Source organism: Aquila chrysaetos, chromosome 6, assembly GCF_900496995.4.
Source record: "Aquila chrysaetos chrysaetos chromosome 6, bAquChr1.4, whole genome shotgun sequence".
Taxonomy (NCBI): domain Eukaryota; kingdom Metazoa; phylum Chordata; class Aves; order Accipitriformes; family Accipitridae; genus Aquila; species Aquila chrysaetos.
This window is the reverse complement of record NC_044009.1, coordinates 3,396,846-3,423,281: the sequence shown is the minus strand read 5'-3', so window position 1 is coordinate 3,423,281 and position 26,436 is coordinate 3,396,846. Positions and strand designations below refer to the sequence as shown.

Below are 26,436 nucleotides of genomic sequence, written 5' to 3'. Positions count from 1 at the left end.
CTTGGTGTCCCCCTGATCCAATTCCCCTCCCCACTCCTCCACCACGGTGCAGAAGTCCCCAGCAAAGCAGGACACCAGACAAGCTGGCTAATCTGCCAGTGTTATCTGGCGTAGCCTCACTGACCTTTAGCTTTTTCTGGTACACCAGCTGACTGTTCTGTATGGAGAACCACCTCCTGAGGGAAGACAGACAGACAGACAGACAGACAGACATCAGAACAAGTGAACAAGAGAGCTACAGAGAGGCACTTTGTTCTACAGCAGAGCAGGATACATCTCCATTTAAAAAGAGTGTAATTTATTCCAAGAACCTGGAAAGTAATGTCACAAGAAAAGCTCACACTTCTCCAGTACCCTCCCTTGGAGAACAAAGGATTTACAGCCTTAGGGAATGACTCCTGGCATTGAGATGCTGTGATGGCAAGTGTTCTAGATATGTCAACATACAGGAAGGAAGGAAAGATGGGAAGAAACAATGGAGTAGGACAGTCCCATGTTATGGCCTACGATTTCTGGGGCACAAGCCTGTGTGTGCACACTGGCCCCGGTGCAGGTAGTAAATCCAGTGCCTGTGGGACATGTTACACTCGTTAGGGCATAGCTGCACTTGCATATATGGAGAGGGGTCATACTTGACATTTACTGGGGAACTTGGATTACTTGCACATGCCATGCCAGATGCAGTGTGCCTGCTGCCTCTCCAAGCAGGGCCATCATAAGGCAAGTCAGAAATTCCTTGACATCATGAAGAAACTTCCAGGTGGGAAAAAGGAAAATCCATCTCAGAAAACCCTGCTAACCCAGAAAACCCTGAAACCAGGACACTAGCAGCTCTACAAATAGTGTTGGAGAAAATAATACTAATGAGTTGTACATCTTGCTGTTTATATAGGCTATGCTACCGACCAGGCTGATTTCTCTGTAGCTGCTACAGCCTATGGGAGGTCAAACAGTGCCAAATCTCCTGTTTCCTATGGCTAGAGTACGGACAGGTGTGTGTGAAGGGAGTCTACCTTCTTAGGAGGCAACAAATCGCCAGCTAGCAGCTCTCCATTAAAACAAAAGCGACAGAAGGTCCACGTGATGCTGATAGCAGAGGTAATTCCCATGCGTCTTAATCTACGGTGCCAAGTCCAAAACCCCAAGTCACTTCCTCATTCCAAGATACAGCCTAAAATTTCGCAACCTGATCATCTTCATGGAGGGCAATGGGAGCCAGGACCACCGCTAAGCTTCAGGAAGAAGGTACTGGAATACTTGAGCATAAAGAGTCAAAGAGGCTTGCAGCAAGATGTTATTTAGAGCATGTATTACATACTCTGTTTGCAAAAGAACTAGGTTCCCTGATGTCCTGGTTTTAGCTGGGACAGAGTTAATGAGATGAGACAGGATTCTCTTTCTTTTGTCATTGCTGAAATATTAAACAGATAAAAGACAACAAAAGGATTTGACATGTCTGTGCAGAAATGAGAAAATACAGGTAACTGGAGGCCATCCCATCTATGTGGGAGCCCATTTGGATGAGCTGATATCAGTGATGCATCATTCTGAGCTGCTGTGACAGTAGCAGTCTAAGCTCAAGGAGCTCTGCTGTCACATGAAGCCGAATGGAAAGTTTGTCTCTCAGGTTCCAGTCTCTGCTCCTGCTCCTTCCAGCTGTGCTCTCCTGCTCACCACCCCAGAGCATGCATTTCTGCCTGGTGCTGGCTTCTATCCCAATATCTTGAACTGTGGGTTTTGCTGTTCTCTTTGCCTGCCCCCTCCTGCTCACATGAGGGGGAGGCACTAACAGTGAATAGCTGAGTGACAGTGAGAAGGTGATGAGTAGGCTACAGGATCTGTGAATAGCTAAGATGTGAGTAGATATGGCTAAGAGTGGGTGGGACTGAGGAGACAGAGATGGCTGTGGGGAGGATCCGGGCTGTGTATGACTGGGATGTAGGAGGATACAGGGAGGATAGCTGGGATTTGGGGGACAGGGAAAACTTGGAGCCCTTGACACTAACATTACTTCAGACATCAAGAAAACCAGAAAGTCCCAGAGGGTCACGTTCCCTCCAGGATAAGTGCCCTTTGGAGTGACCCTTGAATTCACAGCCAGGGTCCTGCTAGGAGAAGGGAGTTGCCTGGAACCGTTCCTCTGTATCACAAGAGTCAAGCACAGGTCTTGACATTAACCTGACACACTTTGGAATGACCTTCTGCTCCGCAAAAACATGTGGTGTCAGTGAGAGAAGCCATAGTATGGACCGAGGCTATACTTTGCTTAGAAACACCAAGCAGGAAATCCTAAAAGGTTGATAAAAATTCAGCTAAGACACCTTCCCAGTGCAACAGCTTGTGAGCACTGAAATCAAACACTGTGATGCACTGTGTTATAGCTGCTGTTGTGGTTTCTGGTTCCTCCAAGTGCAAACTGGAGGACCAGAGAGCCTGAGGGGTAACAAAATTATACTAAATTTGATGGGAATCTCCTTAGTACTAGGAGAAGCTAGTCTATCTAACCAATTCAGAGATCTCTAATAATTTCAAACCTTTTTTCCATGCAAATACAGGCAGTTTCTGTGCATATCACAAACTGTCCACTGAACCATTTAGTGTTTATTTATTTCAAAGTCTAACAATTTCAGCACATTTCAGCCTTGCTGTAGTGTATGCTTTGAATGTATCCCATAGCCAAGTAAAAGATCTCTTAATATTGTATCATTTCCCTGTTATGTGAGAGGAGTAAATGTAGGTCAAAAAGGCATTGATCTCATGCATTAGAAGCTCACTGGAAGGGTTTGAATCCTTTTGCACAGCCACATATGAAGCCCATTGACTATCTCAAGGGAAACTAAACACACAAATATCGAGCAAGGCTAGAACATGAAACCTTTGCTTCCACTTTCCCAAGGTCTCTGGCAGCTGCAGAGACTCCTGACTAGTGCAGGAGATATATGAGCCTGGCATTCCCAGTGACCTATCAGATGAAACATTTATAAATTATTAAGAGCAGGGTCAGTGCACAGAAAGCCATTTCTCAGCTCCCAGCAGCACAGTTGATATTTCCATTCTCACATACCTCACTGTCCCAAAATAGACAGGTTTGATACTCATGGCATGTCCTGCTGTGTTACTAAGGTATTTCTCTTAATTGTTACAAATTTACAGCTTTCCTAAGGCAAGACTCGAGCTGCATTGTGCCCTGTCTCCCCTGCATGGAACCTGGTCATTCTTCCATTGTGGAAGGCACTTTTTTTTCCCTAGCATTTGCTAAAACGCAGCAAAACACGAGCTGGCTCATTCCATGATGCAGCCTCAGGGGAATATACAGCTTCACAGAAAGAAGCATACTTGGTTTTGAACAGGAAAATAACAATCGCTTACATAAACTACACAGCATCTAGCTCTTTTAGTGATTAACGTACATGTCTTCAACACACCAATATCAAAAGACCTGCAAAGCAAGTGGCTTTACAAGCTCAGCACGAGTTGTAACGTGCTGGTAGAAAATTTGTGGTCTTAAAACACCATTGCAATGAAGCAGATACTTACTCCTCTTTTGCTCTGAGCTGACTTGGCGCCACATAGCCAGGTTAGTGTGTTGATAAGGCTACATTAATCTCTCTTGAGATACTGTTTCTCTCGGGAGAACTTACGCAGATGCAGTTATGCTAACAAGGCTTCAGGTTCTGAACTTACTTGCAGTCGACAGGTTCTGAGCAGAATCACAGAGTCACTGCAGTTGAAAGGGACCTCTTCAGATCTAGTCCAACCCTCCTGCTCAAGCAGGACCAGCTAGAGCAGGTTGCCCAGGTGGTTTTTGAATATCTCCACAGATGGAGATTTCACAACCTCTCTGGGCAACCTGCTCCACTGTCTGACCATCCTCGCAGTAAAAAAGAGGTTTCTTGTGTTCAGGTGAAATTTCATGGGTTTAGTATGGGCCCAGGGCCTCTTGTCCTGTCACTAGGCTCTGCTGAGAAGTCTGGCTCCCTCTTCTTCATTCCCTCCCACCAGGAATTTGTACGCATTGATAAGATCCGCCCCTCTCCCCAAGCCTTCTCTTCTCCAGGCTGAACAGTTCCAGCTCTCTCAGCCTTTCCTCATATGAGAGATGTTCCAATCCCTTTAATCATCTTCACGGCCTTTTATTGGACCCCCTCCAGCAAGTCCATATCTTTCTTGCGCTGGGGAGCCCAGAACTGGACACAATACTCCAGATGTGGCTTCACCAGTGCTGAGCAGAGAGTAAGGATCACCTCCCTCAACCTGCATGCAAAATGCTTGTAGAAGAAAAGTCTCTGTATACAGAAACTATCAAACCAACCTTGTTTTAACTATTTTAACTATTTACCTTTTAGCTACTTAGCTCAGAATCCTTTCAGTGATGATAACAGTTGCTAAGATCTCACTAAAAGTAAAGTGTGCTCCTGTGCAGGCAGTATTAGCTGTGTTCAGAGTCTTAGCCCAAATATCAAATGGAATATGAATTATTACTCACCGATTCCATGTTTTGAAAGCATTGCTAGCTCTCTTGAAGAGGTAGCCTTCCATCACCACTCCATTTGGGGCATCAACATTAAACTCCACCTTCGAGTCATCATAGGAGAAGTCCTGCAAATAGAAAGAGACTGAGACTCTAACATGACTGCACTCTCTAGGACCAAGATGGAGATAAGCCTAATCAAAACATCAAGAAGAAAAAAACATCTATATCAAAATCCTAAGGTTCAGGCAGAGCTGTCTCTCACAGCATACCCCTATGCCTTAGTGGGCTGCAGCCATGAATAGCAGTCATGAATTATCCTCATTCCAGTAAGCTTATCTGTCCCTATTGTTTGCAGGATAGTATTATACATGCTGTATTTCCCCCCTCTGGTAGCTGATAAGGAGAAAGGCAGGCAGCTTATCATCACAAGGGCTAAAAATTCCCAAAATCTGGGGCAGTCTGCAATGGGAAATAAAGCAATAGAGATGCTTTTCACTGGCCAAGTGAGTTAGCAATGCTCCTGCCACCTCTCTGTTCTGCAAGGGGCCAGGAACAGAACAAACCCCAGGCTTTTCACACAAGAAAAACAGGCATGATGATTTCTAGAGGGGAAGACTTATCAATTCCATTTTCATTAGCTGTCATCATATGCCATCTCCAATCTGTGCTCACTCAATTCTCTGTGCTATGCTACTACTCAGAGCTGATTTGTCAGGTTTGGCACTGATTCATCAGATAGATCTCATGGATTCTGACAGCTGGTGAGCAAGACACAGAGCAGAGAGAATAGCAGCTGCTTTCACAGAACATGGGATCCTTCTCCCTGGGCAATGGTCTGCCTCCTTCCCAAGAGAAACTAGGTTATGAAACCCAAATGACTTTCCCCCCTAACCTGGGGAACTAAGGCACATTGTCTCTTTGCCCACCGATTCCACTCTAATGATGCATTCTACCCACACCTCCCTCTCTCTTGAGTGCAAATATTTCCCCCTGTACTACTTGGTTCAAAGACACAACAGTGCAGTGAAAACAGCCCCATTAAGTTAAGTGCCTTTCCTAGCTCAGCAGATGAAGACCCTTGTGATGCTGTGTTGCTAGGCAACATGCACTTCACTCTCATTAAGATGAGTTATTTTCATGTTCAGAGATGCAAGCTTGCCTGGGAGGTGTCATAATAAGAATAATACTAATACAGAAGGAGGAGATGTAATGGGACAGGACTGAGTCATTCCTTGGAAAGACAGCATGATGCCCAATTAGACACTAGAAACTGCTGTAAGGCACCCAATTAAGAGAGTTCTGCTCAGCCCCAAATTTTCTTGCCATTAAGAATGTGAATCCCATGGGGGTCCTCTTCTGCAGATATCTGTCACGTACGTGTTGCAAACAAAAGCTAGAGGGAATTTTCCTCTAACGTGTAGATATTTGAATGTGTGCTTTTTATAGAGCTGCTCCAGAGTGATGATTCCATAAATTTTTGAGAATCTGCACTGGTTTATAATAAATAATGCAAACATCCAAAAATCTGGACCTTGTTGAAAAGTGCACAGCAAGTGTAGGGCAAAACCCTTCCAAGCACATCTTAAAAATTACCACTTAGCTATGCTTCACTTTGTAGAAGAGGTAAAAATAAGGGGGAGGGTCTAAATATAATCACCTGACTTCTTCAGCTGTCCTTACATAATCAAGCAGTGTGATGGTAAGAAGGATATATTGCTGATGAGTGCAGGAGGAACAGATGGGCCATATGCGTCACTAGAGTAAATCCACTAAAAACCAGTGGAGTCAAGCCAGGTGTGAATTTAACCTCATTGAGCCTGTATTGTATTGCACCTCTCTACAAATTGAATGGCTAAAGCAGAACAGCTGAAGGCACATGGAGTTGTTCCTTGCTTTTGAAAGAACTCTAACCTGCACCAAGGCCAGTTTTAGAAAGAGAAAATTATACACAAAACCACCAAGCACATAATACAGCTAAGACAACAGAGAGCCATCTGGATGATTGTCCAAACATAGAAACACATTGCTGGGAAGAATGGCTTGTGTTTGCATTACTTCGAAGATATTTCTCTTCCTTGTTCTCTCATTGGTTAGGAAACATCCCCAGGACAAATTCTGCTCATATTTCTGCTGGTGTAATTCCTGAGCAACTCCACTGCTATCAACAGAACTACTGCAGGGCACTTGAGGGCAGAATATGTCGACCAGAGCTGTAAGCTGGATTTGTAGAGTAGGTACAAATCAAGGGAAAGATCCAAGGGATAAGGACCAGTCTGCCTCTTCTCCCCAGGGCATGCAGCAGTCTGATCCGCAGGGCCACTTTGTTCCATTCCATTGCACTCTGCTTGGAAGCACCAGAAGTCTTTGCTACAAAGTTATTGGGAGTGTTGAGAGACCAAGGAAGCAAGGGAAAGGGGAGGGTGAAAAAAATCCGGAAATTAACCCCTGATCAGTATCATTTTTCCTTTCACTGCCAGGCAAAGGCCAAAAGGAAAATGTACAGAAACAGCTCTGGAGTTGAAAGGCAAAATCACAGCAAGTGCAATTGTGAAACTTCCAGCACACCAGAGCAAGCTTAAACTATGAGCTTAAACAATGGATTCCTGGGCACATCATCTTGCCATAGCCCGTACAGGGAACCTTCTTACCACAGCCATTGAAAAGAAAGGACAAGTTTCTGGAAAAAAAGAGTTACAAGAACATCTGTTGAAACCTGATTCCAGGTCAAAGCTAGCTTAGAAACTGAGGAGATCATCTCGCCAATGGTGTTGAAACATCATGGTAGTGTGTGGCCACAGCTGGATACACAACAGATGTGTGACAATGAATCCCCTTAACTGGCAGACCTGCCCTTAGTGTGTCCCTGTATCTGTTCTATTCATTGACACAAGAGGATTTTGATCCTGTTAATTCTGGGAAATAAGTCAAAGGGTCTGGGCTGATGGACATGGCTCCTGCTAAGCACATCGACTATGCCACCAGTAAGTCTCTCTGAGACTCTTACAAGGGATGCAGCGCATCTGTGGACTGTCTGAGTCCACGTAGAAATAGGAAATAAAAACCTTCTAGCCTTGTAAGCCAAGCCGCGATGTCTGGGAGGTGCTGGTGGAGGAGGAATGTGTCACCCATTCTACAACATTCAATGTAACTTTCTTGATTCAAATCTTACCCTTGACAAAGCAGGGTAAGAGAGTGCACACGTATCCTTTCTCTTGTCCCCTCTTTTTCCATTTTCTGCTATACATGAGATTTTAATAAATCACCTTTTACTGAATTCTTCCCATTATTGCAATGTACACTGAGTAGGCAAGTCTGCTCTGAATGAGTTTGGACTGATTTATTAAGTCTGCATTTAGCATCTTGTTGTCTCTGTAATATGAAAAAATACTTGACACAGAAAAGGCTTCCTAGGATTGGGATGTGAATGGCTTTGGCTACAACTGCATATGCGATCATGATTAGCAACAGCAGTGACACATTGGATCACACATTGGTAAAATAAATCAGACGTCTTCCAAAATAAGAAACCAGATCTCTGCCATCATCTGCTTCCCTATCCTTCACTGACTTTTAGTAAATCACACCAATCTTGTCTCACTGTCCCCTCCCCTTCTCAGTCCTGTCACTCTTAGTTTACACTGCTGCCTGGGAACTGATATTCTTTTAGAAATGACATCACAATGGTTTCCATGGGAGCACACTGAATGCTGCTGAAGCAACAATGAAGTAACACATTCCAAGAGACACATCCATAGGGATGTAAAAAAGGATATTAATGCAGACACTTTCAAACCAGCAAATGGAAAGCAAAATCCCAGCACAGGCACAGACCCATGAAAGAAGAAAAAAAAAAAGAAAAACCACTATTTGGAGGTTGCCTCATGGCCCACTCAAGAACTCCCTTGTCCATCTCCACACAGCATGCACAGAGACTGCTTGCATTCCAGAGGCCAGACAAGCTCTTACAATTGCTCCTGTGAAGCCAGCTTTTCATGCAGAGAAAATGGCTGATAAAATTAAATAAACCTCCAGCTTCAGTGAGCTGACTTCATATGAAGAGCAAAGATGCTCCCCAACAGCCTGGAATCCTTGGGCAGGGCAGGAGGGTGTCTTAAGTAAGGAGCCCTGCCTGAGAGCATACCCACTGAAGTAGGAAAGTCTTGTTTATAGATTCATTCCTGTTCCAAAGAGCACAACACCTGGCTGCGAACAGATAGAACCTTTCTCTAAAATACCAAGACTTCCTTAAAATTCTTTAAAATACATCACTATGGCAATGGCCCTCCCTGAAAAGCCATAGCATTACTCCCTCACTGCATCAATTCAATGTGGAAATAATGATACTGTCCTTTTCCGTACAATGTTTTGATTTCTACTGATAGAAGACACTATCAAAACTAGGCAACTATGACCAGTGAATCATTTCAGTCCAGGTGTTTTTAGATATTCAGAGACACATATCTTACTATCAAACTTCCATGTTATTTTATTTTGAAATCAATACCACCTAGGATAAGCGACAACACATGCAATACATGCTTTCCCTCATAGAAGACAAAGGCTTTATACAAAAGTGCCCTCTTTACTTAAGTAATCAATGATGCTCAGTATTTAACAATAATATTATGTACACTCTAACAGTATCACGCATCGAAAAGAACTTCTCCTGGAGGTGAGTTCAAAGCTGTATGTGACAAGTTTGGCTATTCGATTCTAAAGAGAACGTAATTCAGAGGAATATTCACATTCCCTAAAGATGCACACACACCCCTTCCACACAAACACTGGTGCATGCACATTCTGTTCTCTTCTAGTGCCTGAATATATTTCAACCTTTTCTCTATCTGGCTACTTTTACCTCTGTGTATATAGTGTGTACAATCCAAGACCCTCAGAGGCAGATGGAATTTGGAGGAGGGCTTCCCCACCTACATTCCCGTTCTGCGCAGACAGCTTTCATTCATTCCGGCCAAATCCCATTTACAGACCTTTTGTTTCTTGAATTTCCTAATGCCAAATGATCTCCCTGCTCTGCAGATTGCCAGCAGATGATGCACAGAGATCTGTGCCCTGCCCCAGAGCTTTTCCATCCCAGAAACAGAACCAAACACATTTGCTCTCCTGCAAATACTAAAGCTGTACTTGCTTTTGGGTCATATCAGCAAGCAAGGTCCTACAGGCACAATCCTTGCTCCCCCATGGAAAAGTGCCCTCTAAACTTTCTCCCCAAGTCAAATCAACCCTGCAGGAGTCTCCTTACCAGGAGGTATTCAAGCCTGCTGAAAATCTTCATGATGTCAGCTGCAAGGGAGATTTTGCTGCTCTTGCTTAGAGAGCAGGGAGCAGCTCTGTGTGTCCTCTCTCTCTCTCTCTGTTCGCTCTCTAGAGTAGCATCTCTGCTAAGCACCGTGGGCTGGCAGGGAAGGAGGGATTTCTTTTTCAGCCCCTTCTCCTTTACCCCTCCTACTCCTTTTTGGGAAGCTTTAAGCTCTGCCGTTGGTTCCTGTCAAAGCAAGGGGCACTAGGCGAAGGAAGTCTGCTGGCCTCTGGGGACCACCTGCTTACCCCCCCTCTCCTGCCTCCTATTCACAGTCAATCAGCTTAGAGCAAGGGCTAATTATCATACAGCTGTCGTGGAAGCACAGAAGGGAGTGGGAGAAGCCAGGCAACACAGAGCAAAGTTGACAGGAAGATGCTCACCGAATGCCTCCCTGACCTTAACAGAGCCAGGCTTGTGTGCCTTTAGCAGGGTCGGCTTCCCCCAGCTTCTTGGAGCAGAGCCACCCTTTGGCCAGTAATTCCACCCCTGCTCCACTGCAGCCACAGGAATCGGGGTGTTGAAGTGCCATATGGCCCCTGGTTTGTTAGCTACCAGCTGGACTAAATGAGGCAGAGAGCTCTGCCTTGGCACTTCATCCTCCCTGTGCAAACGGGCAACAGAAGCACAGTTGCTTTCCCCGCTACTCCGGACCAGGGAATAGGTATGAGTCTGCAAAGGAGCTTTTACATCGCCCTGTATTCTTCCACTTTCAGAGACTGGCCTGTCAGTTTTGGTGCAATAGAAGGATTCAGGAAGGCCAGGATCTGTGAGGGAGAACTGGTTTAAACATTAACATTTCTCTCCTTATTCCCCATTGGAAAAAATTCCTAGGCCTGCGTGTTCCAGTGCTAAGTTCTCCAAAATTTTTCTCCTAAGTAGTCCAATCTGCACCAGGCCCTGTGTGTCTTTGTGCATCCATGTGAAGCAACTGAGCCCACATAAAAACATACAACCTCATTACCTGTGTGATTTAAGACAATTTAGTTCAACGCACAAGAGAAATGCGGGAAGCTACAAGACTGTCTCCTCAACCTTTGCAGAAATGTATTCCATACCGCAGTCCTTGCACACACGCATCCCACACACAGTCAGGAGAAAGGCACCCCTTCGTGCTGAAGCTCTCCTCTCTCTATATACAACAGAAGGATAACTCAAATATTTATTGTAGCTCATAAAAATTGAGACTCTTCCTTTCCTCTTACTGATTTTATTGGAACCCTTTTTATATAAGTGAGCGTTATTTTCATACAAAGTGTGAAGCTGCAAATGGAGATCTTTAAGGTTTTGGAGCTGGGAAGGCAGAAAGGGCAGCAGTTAAAATGACAGCTTGAAATGATAGCTGCCCTAGGAATCTGCCTCAAAGGTGGCAGATGTTCCGTGAGGGAAGATGGGGAAAGGGTGGCATAGGAAAGAGGCACCTAAATTACAGTATCAAAGAAAACAGTCAAGATTTGCACTGAGTTTTTCTCTCCTACCAGATTTATTTTAATTAAAACAATAATGAAACAAAATGCCACACACCACTTCCTTATGAACTTGGCTCTTTGAAGGCTGCCCTCCATGCCTCACAAAGCTGCCCAAAGACAATTAAATTCCCATCTTCAGAATCTGCACAGCTCCCCCACCCCAAGAACACTTCAAAATGTATTATTTAAACTGGATTTCCTCCTTTTTTGTCATGTCTTAGCAGGCTGTTTGGGAAGACACCGTGTTGAGGAAAAAAAGGATACTTCTGCCACCACTCTCTAATTAAGCACAACTAAATCTCCAAATTTTTCCAGAGACCAGAGGGTATTCTGGGCTCAACATGAAGACATATACTCAAAGACATGCTGTGCTCCCTTTGGAGGCAGCAAGATGCTCACCACATGCAGAGTGCCATGCTCCTTTGCAAAGGGAGGAGCAACACTGACTCAGAGTAGCTGAAAAGCAGTCTCCTAACATTTCCAGGCAGGAAGCTTTAAATCCTAAATTGCAGTAGGGATGTTCAGCTCTCTTACAAGCTGATGCACACAGAGGGACACAGCTCTATGCACATGTATCCTGATGAAGAGTAATTGCTCGTTCTCCCTCTTGGAACCTGACCCCTGCTTCATTCCCTGCTAGTCCAGTCAGCAAAGCCACATAAAGAGATTTAACTGAAATGCACTGCGCTAGGGAGATTTTCCGTGTTCCCTTGAATGAAGTCATCACTCCAGCAGAGTCTCAGGGGAGCTGAGAGTTCACAAATGGATTTACCCCTCCCTCAGAACACTTAATCAAAGGGAGCATATGCACAGGCTGATTCACAGGGAATGTCTGTCATTCTGGTTTCAAATCTCGTTACGTTTCCATTTCATGGGTTATGACACTTTTGAGAGAGAGCATTAGCAAGAAAACAACAGCCACTTAGATTCCTCCTGTTGAGAAGTATTGATCCACACAAGTGCCTGCCAGATATGGACTCCTTAGCGATTCCTATTCAGGGCTTGGTTCATGAACAGCTATTTCTCAGGGCTCTCTGAAATCCCCTCTTACTGTGCCCACAGAGCGTGACAGTTTTTGTTTGAGAGAGTGTGTGTGTGTGTGTGTGTTGAAAGTCCACCAACGCCCTCTGTTAGGAGCCTGTGCAGCCAATTCACCTCCCACCAGATCCATGGTCCTCAAAGGCTCCCAGGCACCAAACATGCACTAAGTGCCAGCCAAGCACTGCTGCCACTGCAATACTGAACTCTGAGTCAAGACTGACCATCATACAGAGTAGAGGGAACTGAAATCTTATTTTAGCACAGGACTGAAAGCAACTTTGATGAGGACAAAACTAAACTCACTTGAACCTGGGCTTTAAAATTACATCTCCAGTGTTCAGGTTACAGCACTAATACTATGGCAAGGTTTCTTTGTTTTGTTTTCAAAGGCAGGACTGAGTAAATATCCAGAGCAGCAAGGTGCTAATTCTGAGAAATGAAGATATCAGAAGAAGGAAATACACATGGGTACTCACCTGCAGGAGGGTCTGCAGGGGCAGGTCAGCAATCCATGAAGAAGAGAAGGAAAAGAAAAAAAAAATTAGTTGATGTTTCTTCAAGCCTCAGATTTGGAATCATTCCCAGATGAATGGTCTGGAAAATCAGAGCCCACATTAACCAAAGATGCCTCCTTACTGAAGGCTCAGATTTGTTTGATAATAAATCCTATTATCTTGCCCATTCATGGTGGTTACTCCCAATTACAGCAGGTGAGAAGACACACATAGTGGGTTACCATAGCTCAGCTGAAAACAACAGCTTGCTCAGCCACAGCAACTCTCTTGCTTGGGCCCCCATGGACCTTTCCAAAAGTTACACTGCTCAAGGCTGTAGCCATGTCAAGTCACAGGAGCTAAGCAAGAATCATCTGAACTGCAGTTTGCAGCAGACTTGCATGAAAGGAGCTCACTGCAGCACACTCCTCTCAATAGCAGCATGGAGTCCTGCTCTCTCTCCCCCATGACCCGTTAACATCACTTCAGTGCAGTGTGAGCTCGCTATGAATGAAGAAAAGGCCCTGCAGCAAGTCTTGTCTATGGGTACCAAAGCAGTGCATCCACTCATTCGTCTGCTGGATGACTTAGCAGGGACTCTGGCCATCTGGTTGGGTTGGGCACTCAGGCATGCTGCCATACTGCTGCCTCACTACAGGGCAAGGCAGTGAGAGGCAGGGAGTAGTGTCAGAAGGGACACACTAATACTGCAGTAGCTGGAGATCACAGGGCTTGCCAGATAAAAGCTAGCTTGCTCAGCCAGAGGAAGGATGCAAGATGGAGGAGCAGTGGGGAGAGAAGAGAAATAAAAAAAGGGTGGGAGTGAAGTGCTCTAACCTCTCCCAAAAAGCAGCTCTCCTATGCAGTCAAGTTGTTTTCAGAGGCAATTACAAACTACATACATTCCTTTATCTCAGAGCCATTTACAGAACATGAAACTTTAAATCCTCCCACATCCTCAGTAGCAAAGAGGGAGACAAAGCATAGAAGGAAGGCTTGCTCAGAGGCAGAGCAGGTCAGTTACAGAACTAGGACAACAGTCCAGGTGCCCTGACCCATGGGGTCCTCCCCATGTCCCTCTCCCTTGTGTACTCAGATGTATCAGTAGCTGAATGCCCTGCATTTGATCAGGCCTACCTGCTAGCTAGACCTCCCAGCATCCACAATGTTATTACCTTCACCTCAGCAACTTCTGCTGCTACTGCTCCAGGCCGTGAAAGACTAACCCGGCAGGGCCCCTCATCAGATGGCAGTTGCCACTGTGATCCAGACAACCGCACTGATGGAGAGAAGTGCTGCTTGCACAAAGCTGCAGCCCCAGGACTCACCCTCTGCTGTATCAGTGCATGCTTGTGCTCCATCTCCCTCTTCTCCACTGCAGAATCAATCACCAGCTGGTCCAGCTAAAGACAGGGAGGAGGACACCAGGTATAAAAGTCAGGAAGGAGGTTTATGAGCCACTGTCCATCTCTGCGTCCCTGCTCTGGGATTACACCCTCCCTACCTAACATCGTAAGTCCCCACAAGAGCGGAAAAGGGCTGTGTTTGGGTGTGCACTGAAAGTAACCATAGCTCTTGGCTGTCACCCCGTAGTGCAGCATGGCTCATCCAACATCCAAGAAGCATGATGCTCTGACCGCTCCCTGATTACCGAGTATGGCAGCTGAATAGGAAGGAGGATGTCCTTTCAGGGTGAAGGGGTACAAACAGGCAGATCGAGTCAACCATATTCCCTGTCTCCTCACCTCCGTGGCTAGTTTCTTCATGTAGGGATCTAGTTCATGGAGAAGACTGTAGCCCTGCTGGAAAAAGGTGTACTGGGCATGCATGAAGGACAGCATCTGGGGAGGGAAACAACAGCAAGGTCAGAACAGGTTCTGGGAAAAAGTGAGTGTGAAAAGTCCTTATTCCTTATTACCCACAAACAAGTCTCTTCAAGGTCTAACCCTTTCCCTTCCCAAAGCAATCTATCCATTAGATGCCTCTCCCTCTTCTTTCTTCCTCTCACAAATCCTTCCGCACTGTCAGGTAACCCCTGTTGTGAGCACAAAGCAGTGTCCTTCACCCCTGAAAGTCCCCTCCAGTTCTGGCCTGTGGAGTATCTTGCTGGTCCTTTGTTCTCCCCTCTTGTTAGCATACCTGCAGCCCCCAGAGCAGTCTCAGACAGTATCTCCAGGGCAGACCGAGGAGTCAGTATGTCGACCCATGCAACCTGAAATGGAGAGGGCTGCCTTTCATTGAGTCACTGAGAGCAGCCACAGGAAAACACAGAGAGCCCTTACCGCATCCAGTATTTCAAACTTCTTCTTGGCCTGCAGGACGTTGATCTGTGAAGGAATCGAGATAAGACTCTCAGCATCAGCAGCATTAAGCAGTCCGGCATGGAGATCTACGTACAAACAACTTGCTGCGATACCCCTAGCAGCAAACCACAAACTATTCAAGGACAGTTCCAGAAAGTTAGTTTCTGAGAAGACAGTTCTGGTGAGTTCAAGGTGGAATAAAAAGGGAAAGAGCATAGCTGCATTTTCTGACCTGGGCTGCTACTAATTAAGGTCACTGCTAGATGTATGGCTGTACATAGGCTGACAACAAACAGTGACCCCAGAGTGCAATTTGGTATCATATGAAGGAGATGTTTAATCTATCAGGTCACTGCTTTGATTTCTCTTAGCAGGCTGAGAGGTACCAGTGTAGTGTTAGGGCTTTTTCAGTAATTGTAGTGAAGCCAGCCAGGAAACTGTGGTACCTGTGGGAGGGCTAAGTTCTCAGTGTGCACACCCTTTGCACACCCATTTTTCTTGGAGAAAAGTGCATGGCTGACTGCCTGCCCTAGAGACCATCACACCCCTTCCACACAGAAGCAGCAGCAGCTCAGTATTTCCTGTGCCAGCCCTGATGTGCTTGGGCTCCTGGGATGGAAGAAAAGGCCTTCCAGCACATTTAGGCTTACACCTCCTCCCTGGACAGGGAAGAATTGCAATACCTCTTGCAATGGCAAGATAGCATTGCTTTGGAAACACACCCTGCTACTGCAAAAGAACCAGTTTGGAGTATTTACTGTAAGGATAGGAAAGCCTGGCCATTCCTCGAGTCCTCCAGCAGGTGCTTAGCAAAGTGGCTGTAGAAGCTCATCTTTGACACCTCAGAGTTCACTGCCTGCATCTTTGATCAGGAAAGTCCCACCTAAAATCCCTGCCATAAAAAACCTTGGGCACAATACAGCAAGGTGCTATGTCCCGATTCTTTCTCTCTCTCTTTCCAGTATTGTCCTATGACACTGGGAAAATGAGCGCTAACCCCTACTCCATGCAATTGCACAGTTACAGCATGTTTTGGAGTGAACAGCAATCTTCACGCTGAAATGAAAAATAGGAAGACTGGAATAACCCAGGACTATGAGGTATGTAGGAAGAACAAGAAAGGTAGTATCTGTTTCTAATGTTCATCACTCTAACAGTGAGACTACACCATCAGCATCTCTTAGAAATGAAGATAAAACTATTGCACATCTCCTTTAACTGGGGACAAAGGCAAACTCTGTGAGACCTAGTATGTTTCTCTGATACTAGGCCATGGATCTGGAAGTGAAAAATATCCTTGAGATTTAAAAATAATTAAAAAAAAATGCAAGAGGCTGAGAACTGACCCAGGAGAATATAATTTCAAAAGTAAAAAATGAATAGCACGTAGTTACCTAATAGCTTGCCCAGAGACCCCATGAGCTACACTGGGAAGTCATACAAGTGCTGCAGTTAGCACTAAAGAAACTGTCAAATGTAGCAGAAGGTTTCGATAGGGCTTCAGCTGTCAGTGTCATGAATAATGTGTTACCATGACAGAAAATTTGTTCCAGTGCATTAATAACTCATTTATAAATGCAGCATCAGTTTGTTTAGAAGCACTATGCTTGCAGTAACTGAACCTAAAACTAGATAAAAGTCACCAAAGGGCAGCTTGCTGGTGCTTGTCACAGTTCTGCTTGGAACAGTATCCGTGAGGCATACCACGATCAGCCTCCTGATTCTGTACTAGGCAACCTGGTCATCAGCTCCAGCAATACAGGAGGGGAGACAAAGTAATTCAGGCATATCCCCAGCCTCCTAGATAACTCTTTTCTGCATCCAGTGTACTAGGTTAAAAAAAAAAAAAAGAAAGAAAAAGAATAAAAGAAAAAGGACTGGAACTAGTAACCGTGCTTTATATCAACAGATAGTTTACTCCACAGCAGTAACTCCTCCCAGCCATTTATAGCCATAAACCAGCCACTATAATAATGGAAATGTGCTACGTTACAGTGAAAAGTCTTGCCCTGAACTGTGCTTTACTGGGTCCTGATCCTTTTGGCTCTCTTCAAGGTGTGCAAGTAATCCTTCAAGTTTGACCATACCAATTTCAGGCCTGTTGACAAAGTCAAAGATGAAGAAGATGAGTTCTGCAAGATGCGAAATGTGCAACAGATCCACAAAACAGGGTCTGTCTCTCTGGAAGCTGGAGAGAAAACAGAGGGTGCTGGTTGGAAGATTTTCTGCATGTAGCATTTGCGTGAGGGCCAACTAGGACTTTTCTGCCAATACGCTGCCCTCCATAGCTGATTCCACCACAGCAAATTCTAGGACTTGATTTTTACTGTCAGCCAAGTTGTCCCTTTTCCCAGGTATCCAACTTGGGATTTGTGGTGGAAGAGCTTAACTTAATGAATTAAAACTATATCCTAGTTGCATTATGAGGGGTGCCCTTCAGTTGTGTGGATATTTAAGGTCAGGAAAAGATCTCCTTTCAGATAGAAAAGAGTAACATGATAAGTCTCCTCACTATATCCTTAATTAAATACCAAAGGATGCCTGGACAAGTTCATATCTATGCATTTCAAAACTGATGGATTTAGACTGGTACCTTGCAGTGGACCAACAGGGAAACCTCCCCCAATATTGGGTCAGCACATTAAAGGAACTCTTACTCTTTGTCAGTAGGAGAAATGGAGGGAGCTTACTATAGCGTGACCTTACCAGCAAATACAGTTCCATTCATGTCTAAATCCTAGATGCAAAAAATTGCAATCCTAAAGGAGGATCAATGACATGCATGATTTATACTTTAAATGGAAAGCATTGTCTTTCTATCCACAGCTGCCAGAGCATGTGACATCAGAGACAACCTCATGATCAGACAGAACGTGTTGGCAGATGGTCTTAGTTCAGTGCTGCAGGAGTGACAGCTAGTGGAGACACACGTGGATCAATATTAACACTGAATTTGTCTGCTTAATACACCCACTGCCTGAAAGGAGAGACCTGACATGAAGCCTATGAATGATTCAGAGAAAAATCCTTGACCATTCTGGGTGCAGTAAGTGAGTGCTCCTGCAGGAAATCTCCCACTGGGAAGAGAAATTCAGTCTAAGGCAGTATGTTTAATTTCTCTTACTGAAAAAAAAATGATTAAGACTTTCCTTCTTAGGTACACTGTAGCATTTTTAGGAAGGAGAACACGTCTCAGACATGAAGAGTGATGTCAGTGCCATGCAAAGGCATAAACATAGGTAAGCACACATTCCCACACAGACTCATAACATAATACAGATTGGAAGGGACCTCCCGACATCATCTGTCCAATTGCCTGGGCAAAGCAAGACTGACTTCAAAGTCAGACAAAGTTGCTCAGAGCCTGGTGCCATTGACTGTGAATCTCTTTGGGTCCCTGTTCCAGTGCTGCATAACTCCAAAAACTTTTTTGCCTTGTATTCAACTGGAATTGTGACTGTTGCAACTTATGCAGGCATGCACTGTGCACATACATATACATACCCACATACATCCACCCAGATGCATATTCGCACATGCACACACATCCATCCTGAGTTTCAAGCATGAACACAGGTACACACACAGATGATTACATGTGCACACAGATCCAGCCATTTACCCTTAAGGACATGTTCTAAGTGTAGGAGCAGACAATGATTTGCAAGAGAACACTTGACAGCGTTGTGTTCAGTCCCTCACTTTCAGTAGTTTCGTGACACTGCTTTGCCAGACTCTCTGGAGAGTTATAAAGATCAAAGCAGCTAAGGAATTGGGGAAGAGCCTCCCCTCTCTTACACCACTTATACTGACATCCTGTGACTGTCTCAAGCGAATGTGATCAGCTACAGAAGTCATAGCCCCACCAGTGAAGGTCCTCTCATGCCAGCACAGCCTACTCTTTTATATAGACAGGCTGGATTATGCCAAAAAGCAGCTCAAAGAACCCTGGGGCCTACTGCAGTACAGGGCTTTGCTAAGCCATACATGGGTTCATAGTGGTTCAACTAAAGCAGGGCCTGGAACTAGAGCAAACCTCGGTGGTTTCTTGCTCCATCACACACCAGTTCTAAGGACTCCCTCCCTCAGGCAGCAGAGGGCAAAACATCCAATGGCTTAGTAATCCAGTACCCTTTTGAACCCAACTGTGAGACCCCATCTGCCCTTTCTCATCCCTCAACTTCTTCATTCCCTACAGTAGATTATGTAGCAATTTGCCTGTGATGTCTTGTTCTGTACTGGGAAATCCAGTCAGAGCTGGTGGCACAGACACCAACCTGCAACACGTAGTCTAGGGCCAGATGCCGGAAACACTTTCTGGTTATGGTCAAGGTGCCTGTTGCCTCCTCCACTTCATGGGGCTTGTGCCGAGGTGCCTGGGCATTCTTCACCAGTGAAATCTCCATGTCCTCTCGCACCTTGTCAAACTGCTTCTTGGTTTCCTTGAACTTCCGGACATCACTGGAACCCAAAGACGACGAGATGGTGAGAATCACTGTTGCAAAGCAGCCAGAATATTGCTAATACCAGCAGAGTGGGGAGAGGTGCAACCAGGTACACCACGATCACTCAGAGATCCTGCTCCAGATGCCATTAGGATCCTAACACACCCCACCAAGCTCCACCATGTTCAGGTGGACTGACCCCAGTTTAAGGTCTAAACAGTCTTTAGAGACAGTTGGCAAGGAAAGATATTGGACCTTACATACTGCCTTCAAAGCCTTAACAAAATTCTCCAAGGACAACATCCAGAAAGCCAGGCCAGATGGCATCCAGCCCTAAAGACAGTCCACAATAATCCTCAGAAAAAGTGGTGAGCAGACCATTTCAAAACCTACCTGTGAAAACACATGCTTCATATTTCACTTTGTGAAAAGAGTAAAATCAGCTACTTTTCAAACTCAGGACAGGACATTCAACTAGGGCAGTCAGGCCGTTCATACACATCTCTAGCTGATTCTGTCTTGTCTGACTGTAAAATCCAGACATTCAACTATTCTTTTCCCCTTTTATAATAGGTACATTTATTAACAATTGCATTCAGAAACACATGATCCATAATATGAACTTTCAGTTTTATTTATGCCTAGAGACCTCACATGGGATCAGGGGTTTGCTTTGCAGGGGCAGGTGGGAGGCTATAAAGACATAGCAACAGGCAGGTTTTTTTGAGTTAGTTTGGTTGGTTTTTTTAATTAACTAGCAGGTACCATTCAGGCAGGACTTGATCTGAGCTGCATGACCACAAAGAAGTGAAGACAGCAATTCCTGAAGATCAGCTCTTACAAGTGGCCCTGGCTTCTCAGGAGTTGAAAGCAGCAATACTGACTTACAGCAGCTGTAACACAAACACTTATTTTCTGTCCAGGGGAGCTCTGTCTACCTCAATTATAAATTGTCATAACTTAAAGTAGTTAAAAAATGTCAGTAAATAAGTAGCATCCACTTATTCTTTGCCCTAGGGAAGATGAAGAACCTCAGTTGAACATGACAGTCAGACAGTAAATACTGAAGTCTGCCCTGTGGCAAACTGTTTGAAGTTGCATATACTTATGTCTGGATCAGCCTCTGGCCAAGAGAATCTACCACAGGCAGGTATAGCAAGGATAAATGAAAACAGAGGTGATTGAATTACTGTTCTGGTGGTTGTTGCTTCTTCACACTGCCCTCAGTGCTCAGGGCTGCTGAGTTACATGGCCACCTAGCTCCATTCACAGGAAAATAACAGGGTCACTTCTTGCATTTTTGGGTCACTTGCAGCAAAGGCTGTGGGGATTTTACAAAGCTTTTGATCCAGCTTTGGAGCGAATGGCTTCCTCATCTGTGCATATCCCCAGTGGAAAGGAGCAGGAGTTTGGAGGCATGTGATACTGCTGGAAATTCTCAGCTAGCTCTAAGCCAGACTGCAGCAGCATGACTGCAGCCTCAAGACTTGGCTAATAAAACCCTCCTACTCAGCAATGTCTGTGGCTTGGTAAGATGCTAAGGCAGTCACAGAGCATTTGGCTACTGACAGCATGGGCAGGGCGAGCTGTGGGTACCACATAAATAAACGAGGCAAAGACCTTCAGGCCTTGGGGACAGGGAGGGCAGGTTAGAGACTAAATATTGCCCTCTCAGATATATATGAATCACCACGCAAGGGCACAGTTTCCATTGTTCCTTTGTTCCCACCATCAGCCAGGAAGTTGCAGATTGGCCTTAGGTGGATTATTCAAAATGGTCCCAAATGTAGAAATTATTTTCCAACCGAGGGCAGGAGCAATGCAAAGATCAAAGCACCAGGGCCTGCAAGTGCAGAGGTTGAGCAGTACAAGTGCAAAAAAGAGTAAGTTGCAAAGATGCTGAAAGGATGACAGACCCAAACTGAAGGTGAAATTCACCCTTCCAACTGCCAGCCTTAAGCAGATTATCTGAGCTCATCAGAGAAATGATTATAGACAAAGTGGGGGTAGGGTGAGTGCTAGGCAAGAAGACGGGGATGAGGAATGGGGGGGTCAGCTAGGGACCCCCTCCCTCCATCAAACCACACAGCTGCTGAGGGATTCAGTCAATTACCAGTTCCCATGGCAACCAGCTCCTACTTAGCTGAAGGCCTCAGTTGCCTCTCTGACCTATATTCAGCTGACATGAGATCCCATGCTGCACCAGGTACCTGCCCTGGGGAAAAAGAGGCTCTCAGAGGAAACATGTTAATGCAGCAATGGCAGGGACAGCCTGCCCAGAGCCTTGATCAAAGGTACAGACTGTCCCCATGCAATTAACTTTCTGGGCCCAGCTCTTCTGCACCTCAGGCCTGCCATGTGCAAGTTAACATCCTTAATATGCAATATTCTGCATTGCTTACACCAAGGCATTGTAAACTTGATTTCCATTAGCAAAGAACTCTGAACCAGTGGTCAGGCTCCAAGCTGAAGGCACAGCAATGATTAACTGCTCCCTCCACACCAAGAAGGACCCTCTTGTCTGCCATCTTCCAGGCAGACACTCAGGTTACTCCAGGAAGAGCAGGGCTGCTGTAATTTTGAGTGACTAAGCGTGCTGCGTAGGGAGCTAAGAACACAATGATTGTGCTGGACCCCAAAGTCATTTGGCAGCAAAGTTCCTTCCTGCTGCAAGCATGCACTGGTTTAAACCACTAAGGAAACTCTGCATTGAATATAAGATAACATAAAATGCAGACCTGGCCCTGCCTTGCAGGGATCTGAACTCTGGGATGTGTTTGACTTAGAGAATCAGTGAGAAGCAGCAAAGATGGGCTCTGCAGATGAACTTTACCAGACTTCAGGATGATGCTCTGATCTGGAAGTATGCCTCATGTCTAGCTTTAACTATGAGCTGGGAACAGGATGAAGACATCTGGTTGACACACAGCAACCAAATGATAGCGTAGCAAGGTGACAGCAACAGCCATCACACAAACCAGATCCCTTCCTCTGTCCTTCAGTGTGTCTTCTGTTCCAAGCAGAGCCTTCACTAGTCGTGTAGAGGTTGCAGTTCTGTTTCCAGTGCACAGAGGACAGGTGCAATGGAAGTTCAAGAAGCTGAAGACCAAACTGATAAGACAAGTACTCACTCTTTCACAAAATTGTGCAGCTGCTGCCGGACTGACCTCTGAGCCTGGTCAAACAGGATCTGAAAGAAAAGAGAGGAAAAAGAATATAAAATATTTTGCAACATGGAAGCATTGAGAAGTCAGAAAATCCATGAATGCTGTCTAGGACCTTCAGTGTGACGGACTCAGCATTACTCCAGGGCTTAGTGGTGTCCATTACTTGATGGCTGTCATAATCGATAACTTTTTTCTGTAGCTGAAGCACTCCCTACAAGTGCAGAACTCCTGCACTGCAGGTTCCACAGCCTGTGCCAGGGCTCTGAATATCCCAAAGAGACCTGTGCCACCAACGTACCTTCATAAGAGGAGTGTTTGTAGGAGCAGTTGCCTTCATAGTCCCCACTTTGAACTGCCTCTCCCGAGCCTTCAATTTCTCATTTTGCCAGAGGAGGGCACTGTCACCTCAACACTACACCACTCTAGGGAAGGAGATGGGAACAATCGCTGAAGGTACATTGCAGCCAGCCACAAGCTGATGAACATGGGTGAGAGGTCCAAGCATACAGTATAGAGACTTAGATCCTACAAGTCTTCTAAGTTTTATTCACCTGTCTGTCCCTCACAAAAAAATGGTCCCAAGCCCATTACTTCACACCCTCTGCCCATCTCATCTCCAGCCCTCCCCATCTTCCTTTAAGAGATGTTCTCCCCCTACCCTCTGTTAGATGCCGAACAGCGGTGTCCGCTCAGCTCCCTCCCACCCATCTCTGACAGGCATGATTACAAATAACTCCATATTTCAGACAGGCATTGGGATGACACAGCATTTGGGCTAATTAGGACCAGATGGGCAGAGGCTCCCAGACCACATAGCAACTGCAGCAGGAAGTACACATCGTCCTGGGGTTACAGAGAAAAGCCACTGGCCACGTTGCAGCTAGCAAGAGTGGCCCACAAAGAATGGACAGGGAGCCCACTTCATTCCACCGTCAGGAACACAAGGCCTGGGCACTGGCCCAAAACTTAATGATACCCTGAAACATCACAGTGCTGGGGTCTGGCTTCACTACAGCCGTTTGGCATGAGTAACCCTGGCTCATTTGCTCCAACCTAACACTGTGTCCTGAGCAGCCAATTTAACCTAGAGAGGTCCTGGAACACACAGTGGTAACTGTGTCTGTCTTCCTGAGGATGCAGTCACCAGGAGCAGCATTTCCCAATCCACCGTTTGGCCTTTCTCTCCTGAAGCAACCAAAGCCCGCTCAGCGCAGGCTGCCTGAGCCCACAGAGTGTGAGGGACTGTTCTCAACCACGGAGTGTGAGGCTGACACAGGACTTGATCAAGGCACCTTCTCTCAAAAAGCAAATTGTATGAAGCCCTTGGGATTAAAACAGCTTTTTCCAGTTTGCTTTTTTCCCCTACTCTTTGTGGCAAGCTTGGACTTCCAGTGGGAGGTTTTTGGACAGCTTCCCTTGACAGCCCACCCACCATCTCTCCTTTCCTTTTCTGGCCACCTTCTCTGCTTCACTACACAGTTCAGGTAAGACCCAGAAGTGGCGAGCACCTCTGGGTCTCCTGGCTTTTTCCAAGAGGTGGGAACAGTCATCTTATATCAGACCATTTACAGTGCAAAAGAGCTGGCATTGCCTAAAGCAGCAGCTTTTTGTGAGGAGGTGGTGGGTTAAGCTTGTCTGGCTGCCAGGTGCCCACCAAGCCACTCTCTCACAACCCCTCCTCAGCAAGACAAGGGGAGAAAATAAGATGAAAAAGTTCATGGTTTGAGATAAGTACAGGGAGATCACTCACCAGTTACCGTCACAGGCAAAACAGACTTGACTTGGGGAAGATTATTTAATTAATTGCCAATTAAAAATTGAGGATAGTGACATACAAGAACAAAACTGGAGCATGATCTGCATTCCCAGCCTAAGCAGTACTCGGTCCATGACACTAAGATCTTGGCAAGCATTGCAGAGATCTGACAAGCAATACACACTCTGAGGTGGTCACAAGCTTTAACCTTCTCATGCCCTCTAGTGATCTACTAGCAAGAACTCTCCGGTTCATTCCTGATGCTTCCTTCCAGTGCCAACAGACTCACGCAGATGTCCCCCCTACCTAACATCTCCCACTACAAGGTAAGCAAGCCATGCTTTTGACACTACACAGGTGTACTACTCCAAAGAGAATGCAAAGCACTCTGCATAGAAGCAGCAGCATTGGCTGCAGAGCCTCAAACACATTCATTATGTGTATTGCTGCAGCCAAGGACAAAGCAAAGAAACATGCCAGGACTAGCTGAGTACGAACAGCCTCTAAATATGAACAGATGCAAAGCAAGGGGGGGAAAAGAAAACCCCAAGACCACCCAGCTTTGTGTTTTTACCAGTGTAAATTATTTACTGCTCTTGGCATCCATTTGCTCTCTCCAGCAGCACTCCAAGAGGCATTGGCCTGCAACTTTTCCCATGCAGCAGCTTCCCCAAGTGATGTTTGGGCACTGACAATGCTTCCCTCCACGCATGATACCAAGCAGGGATAGGCAAGCAGCAAGAAAGCCATCTGGTTCCCACCTGCACCTACAGCTGGAAAGTTTCCATCATTGGTTTCTGCCAGGATGACACATTTGCTTCAGATCAGGGAAAGGAAAGGACAATATTATGTCGTACTCAGAACTGCAGACAAGTACCCTGGGACATTCCAGGGAAGAATGGATTCCAGGGTACATAAAAATCAAACCACACAGCTAAGGAATGGGGCTTCTTCAGCTTGATCAACAGCAAATCCAGGCTACACAAATCTATGATATGGATGGGAACCAGTGTGATTGAAGGCTTCACAGAAATGCAGGCTGTTCCCTGTTGTGTGATGACAAGCAGATACCACACTAGGCAGTGCTAGCGTGGGGCACCTACAGCCACCTTACCATTCCTGCCTGGAAAAACAGGTCCTAGCTGGTGCCCTAGGATACTGCATTGAAAGAAGCAAGCAAAAATCTGCTGAGCACTCAGTACACAGGACAAACCGAGCAAGGTCCCAGGCCAGACAGATCACCCTGAAGTAGGATACGGCCCTCGCCCTTCTGTGGTAGGCGGAAAGGCTCTGCACAGCAGTGGCTGGCTGGAAAAAGGACAGATGCTTTGAACAGCGCAAGTGAAGCATTTACAGAAGGTCTCTGCCTGTAACAGGGAAGCACTCTCCCAGCAGGACGCTTCCAGGCCTATGCGCAATGCTCTTCTCCTGCCACAGCATGGGCTTGTTCTCAGACTGCCTAGGAAGAAGAATTAACTAACGATTCAGTCCACGTCTAAAAATCATAGCTCATAAAACTGCTCCTTACTGAAGCTGTTTACTGAGAGGGAATTGAACTCGTGGTGATCACATAAGCAGTATTCCTATGCCTGTGGTACAGGGACATTTCTATGTGGAATTTTAGTTTAAATGTATCTGTATCAGAACAGGAAAACTGCACAAGTGAGGAAGACAGGCCATAGATATACATATATATTTATATATATATGTATCTCCATCTCCTGCTCTGTCAATACTCCTCTCCCCTGCTCCTTTATTCATGCACTGACCTCCACACCACTGCAATGGTGCCCTTCCTTCCAGTCTGCAACAATTCATACAGTGAAAGTCTGGGGCAGGGATTGCCAAGTGGTTTGTGAGGCAACACCAGGTAATGAATACGCCTTTCCTGCCAGCAGCATCTCTGCTGAGAGGCATCCTATGATACCAGCATTACTTTTATTGCTTCTTCATTAATTTTGCCACACAAG

General features: G+C 45.6%; 1 protein-coding gene across 5 annotated transcripts in view; it reads right to left on the bottom strand.

The window, feature by feature from the left end:
- ACAP3 (ArfGAP with coiled-coil, ankyrin repeat and PH domains 3) overlaps positions 1-26,436 on the bottom strand; it is a 96,046-nt gene that overhangs the window by 14,689 nt on the left and 54,921 nt on the right. For all 5 annotated transcript variants that reach the window (XM_030017343.2, XM_030017345.2, XM_030017346.2 and 2 more), the window contains exons 5-12: positions 22,675-22,733; positions 19,376-19,559; positions 15,078-15,122; positions 14,541-14,636; positions 14,124-14,198; positions 12,778-12,789; positions 4,487-4,599; positions 125-176 (exon numbers count right to left, since the gene is read on the bottom strand). In XM_030017343.2, the coding sequence (XP_029873203.1) occupies positions 125-176; positions 4,487-4,599; positions 12,778-12,789; positions 14,124-14,198; positions 14,541-14,636; positions 15,078-15,122; positions 19,376-19,559; positions 22,675-22,733 (636 nt within the window). The remainder of the gene's footprint in view (positions 1-124; positions 177-4,486; positions 4,600-12,777; positions 12,790-14,123; positions 14,199-14,540; positions 14,637-15,077; positions 15,123-19,375; positions 19,560-22,674; positions 22,734-26,436) is intronic.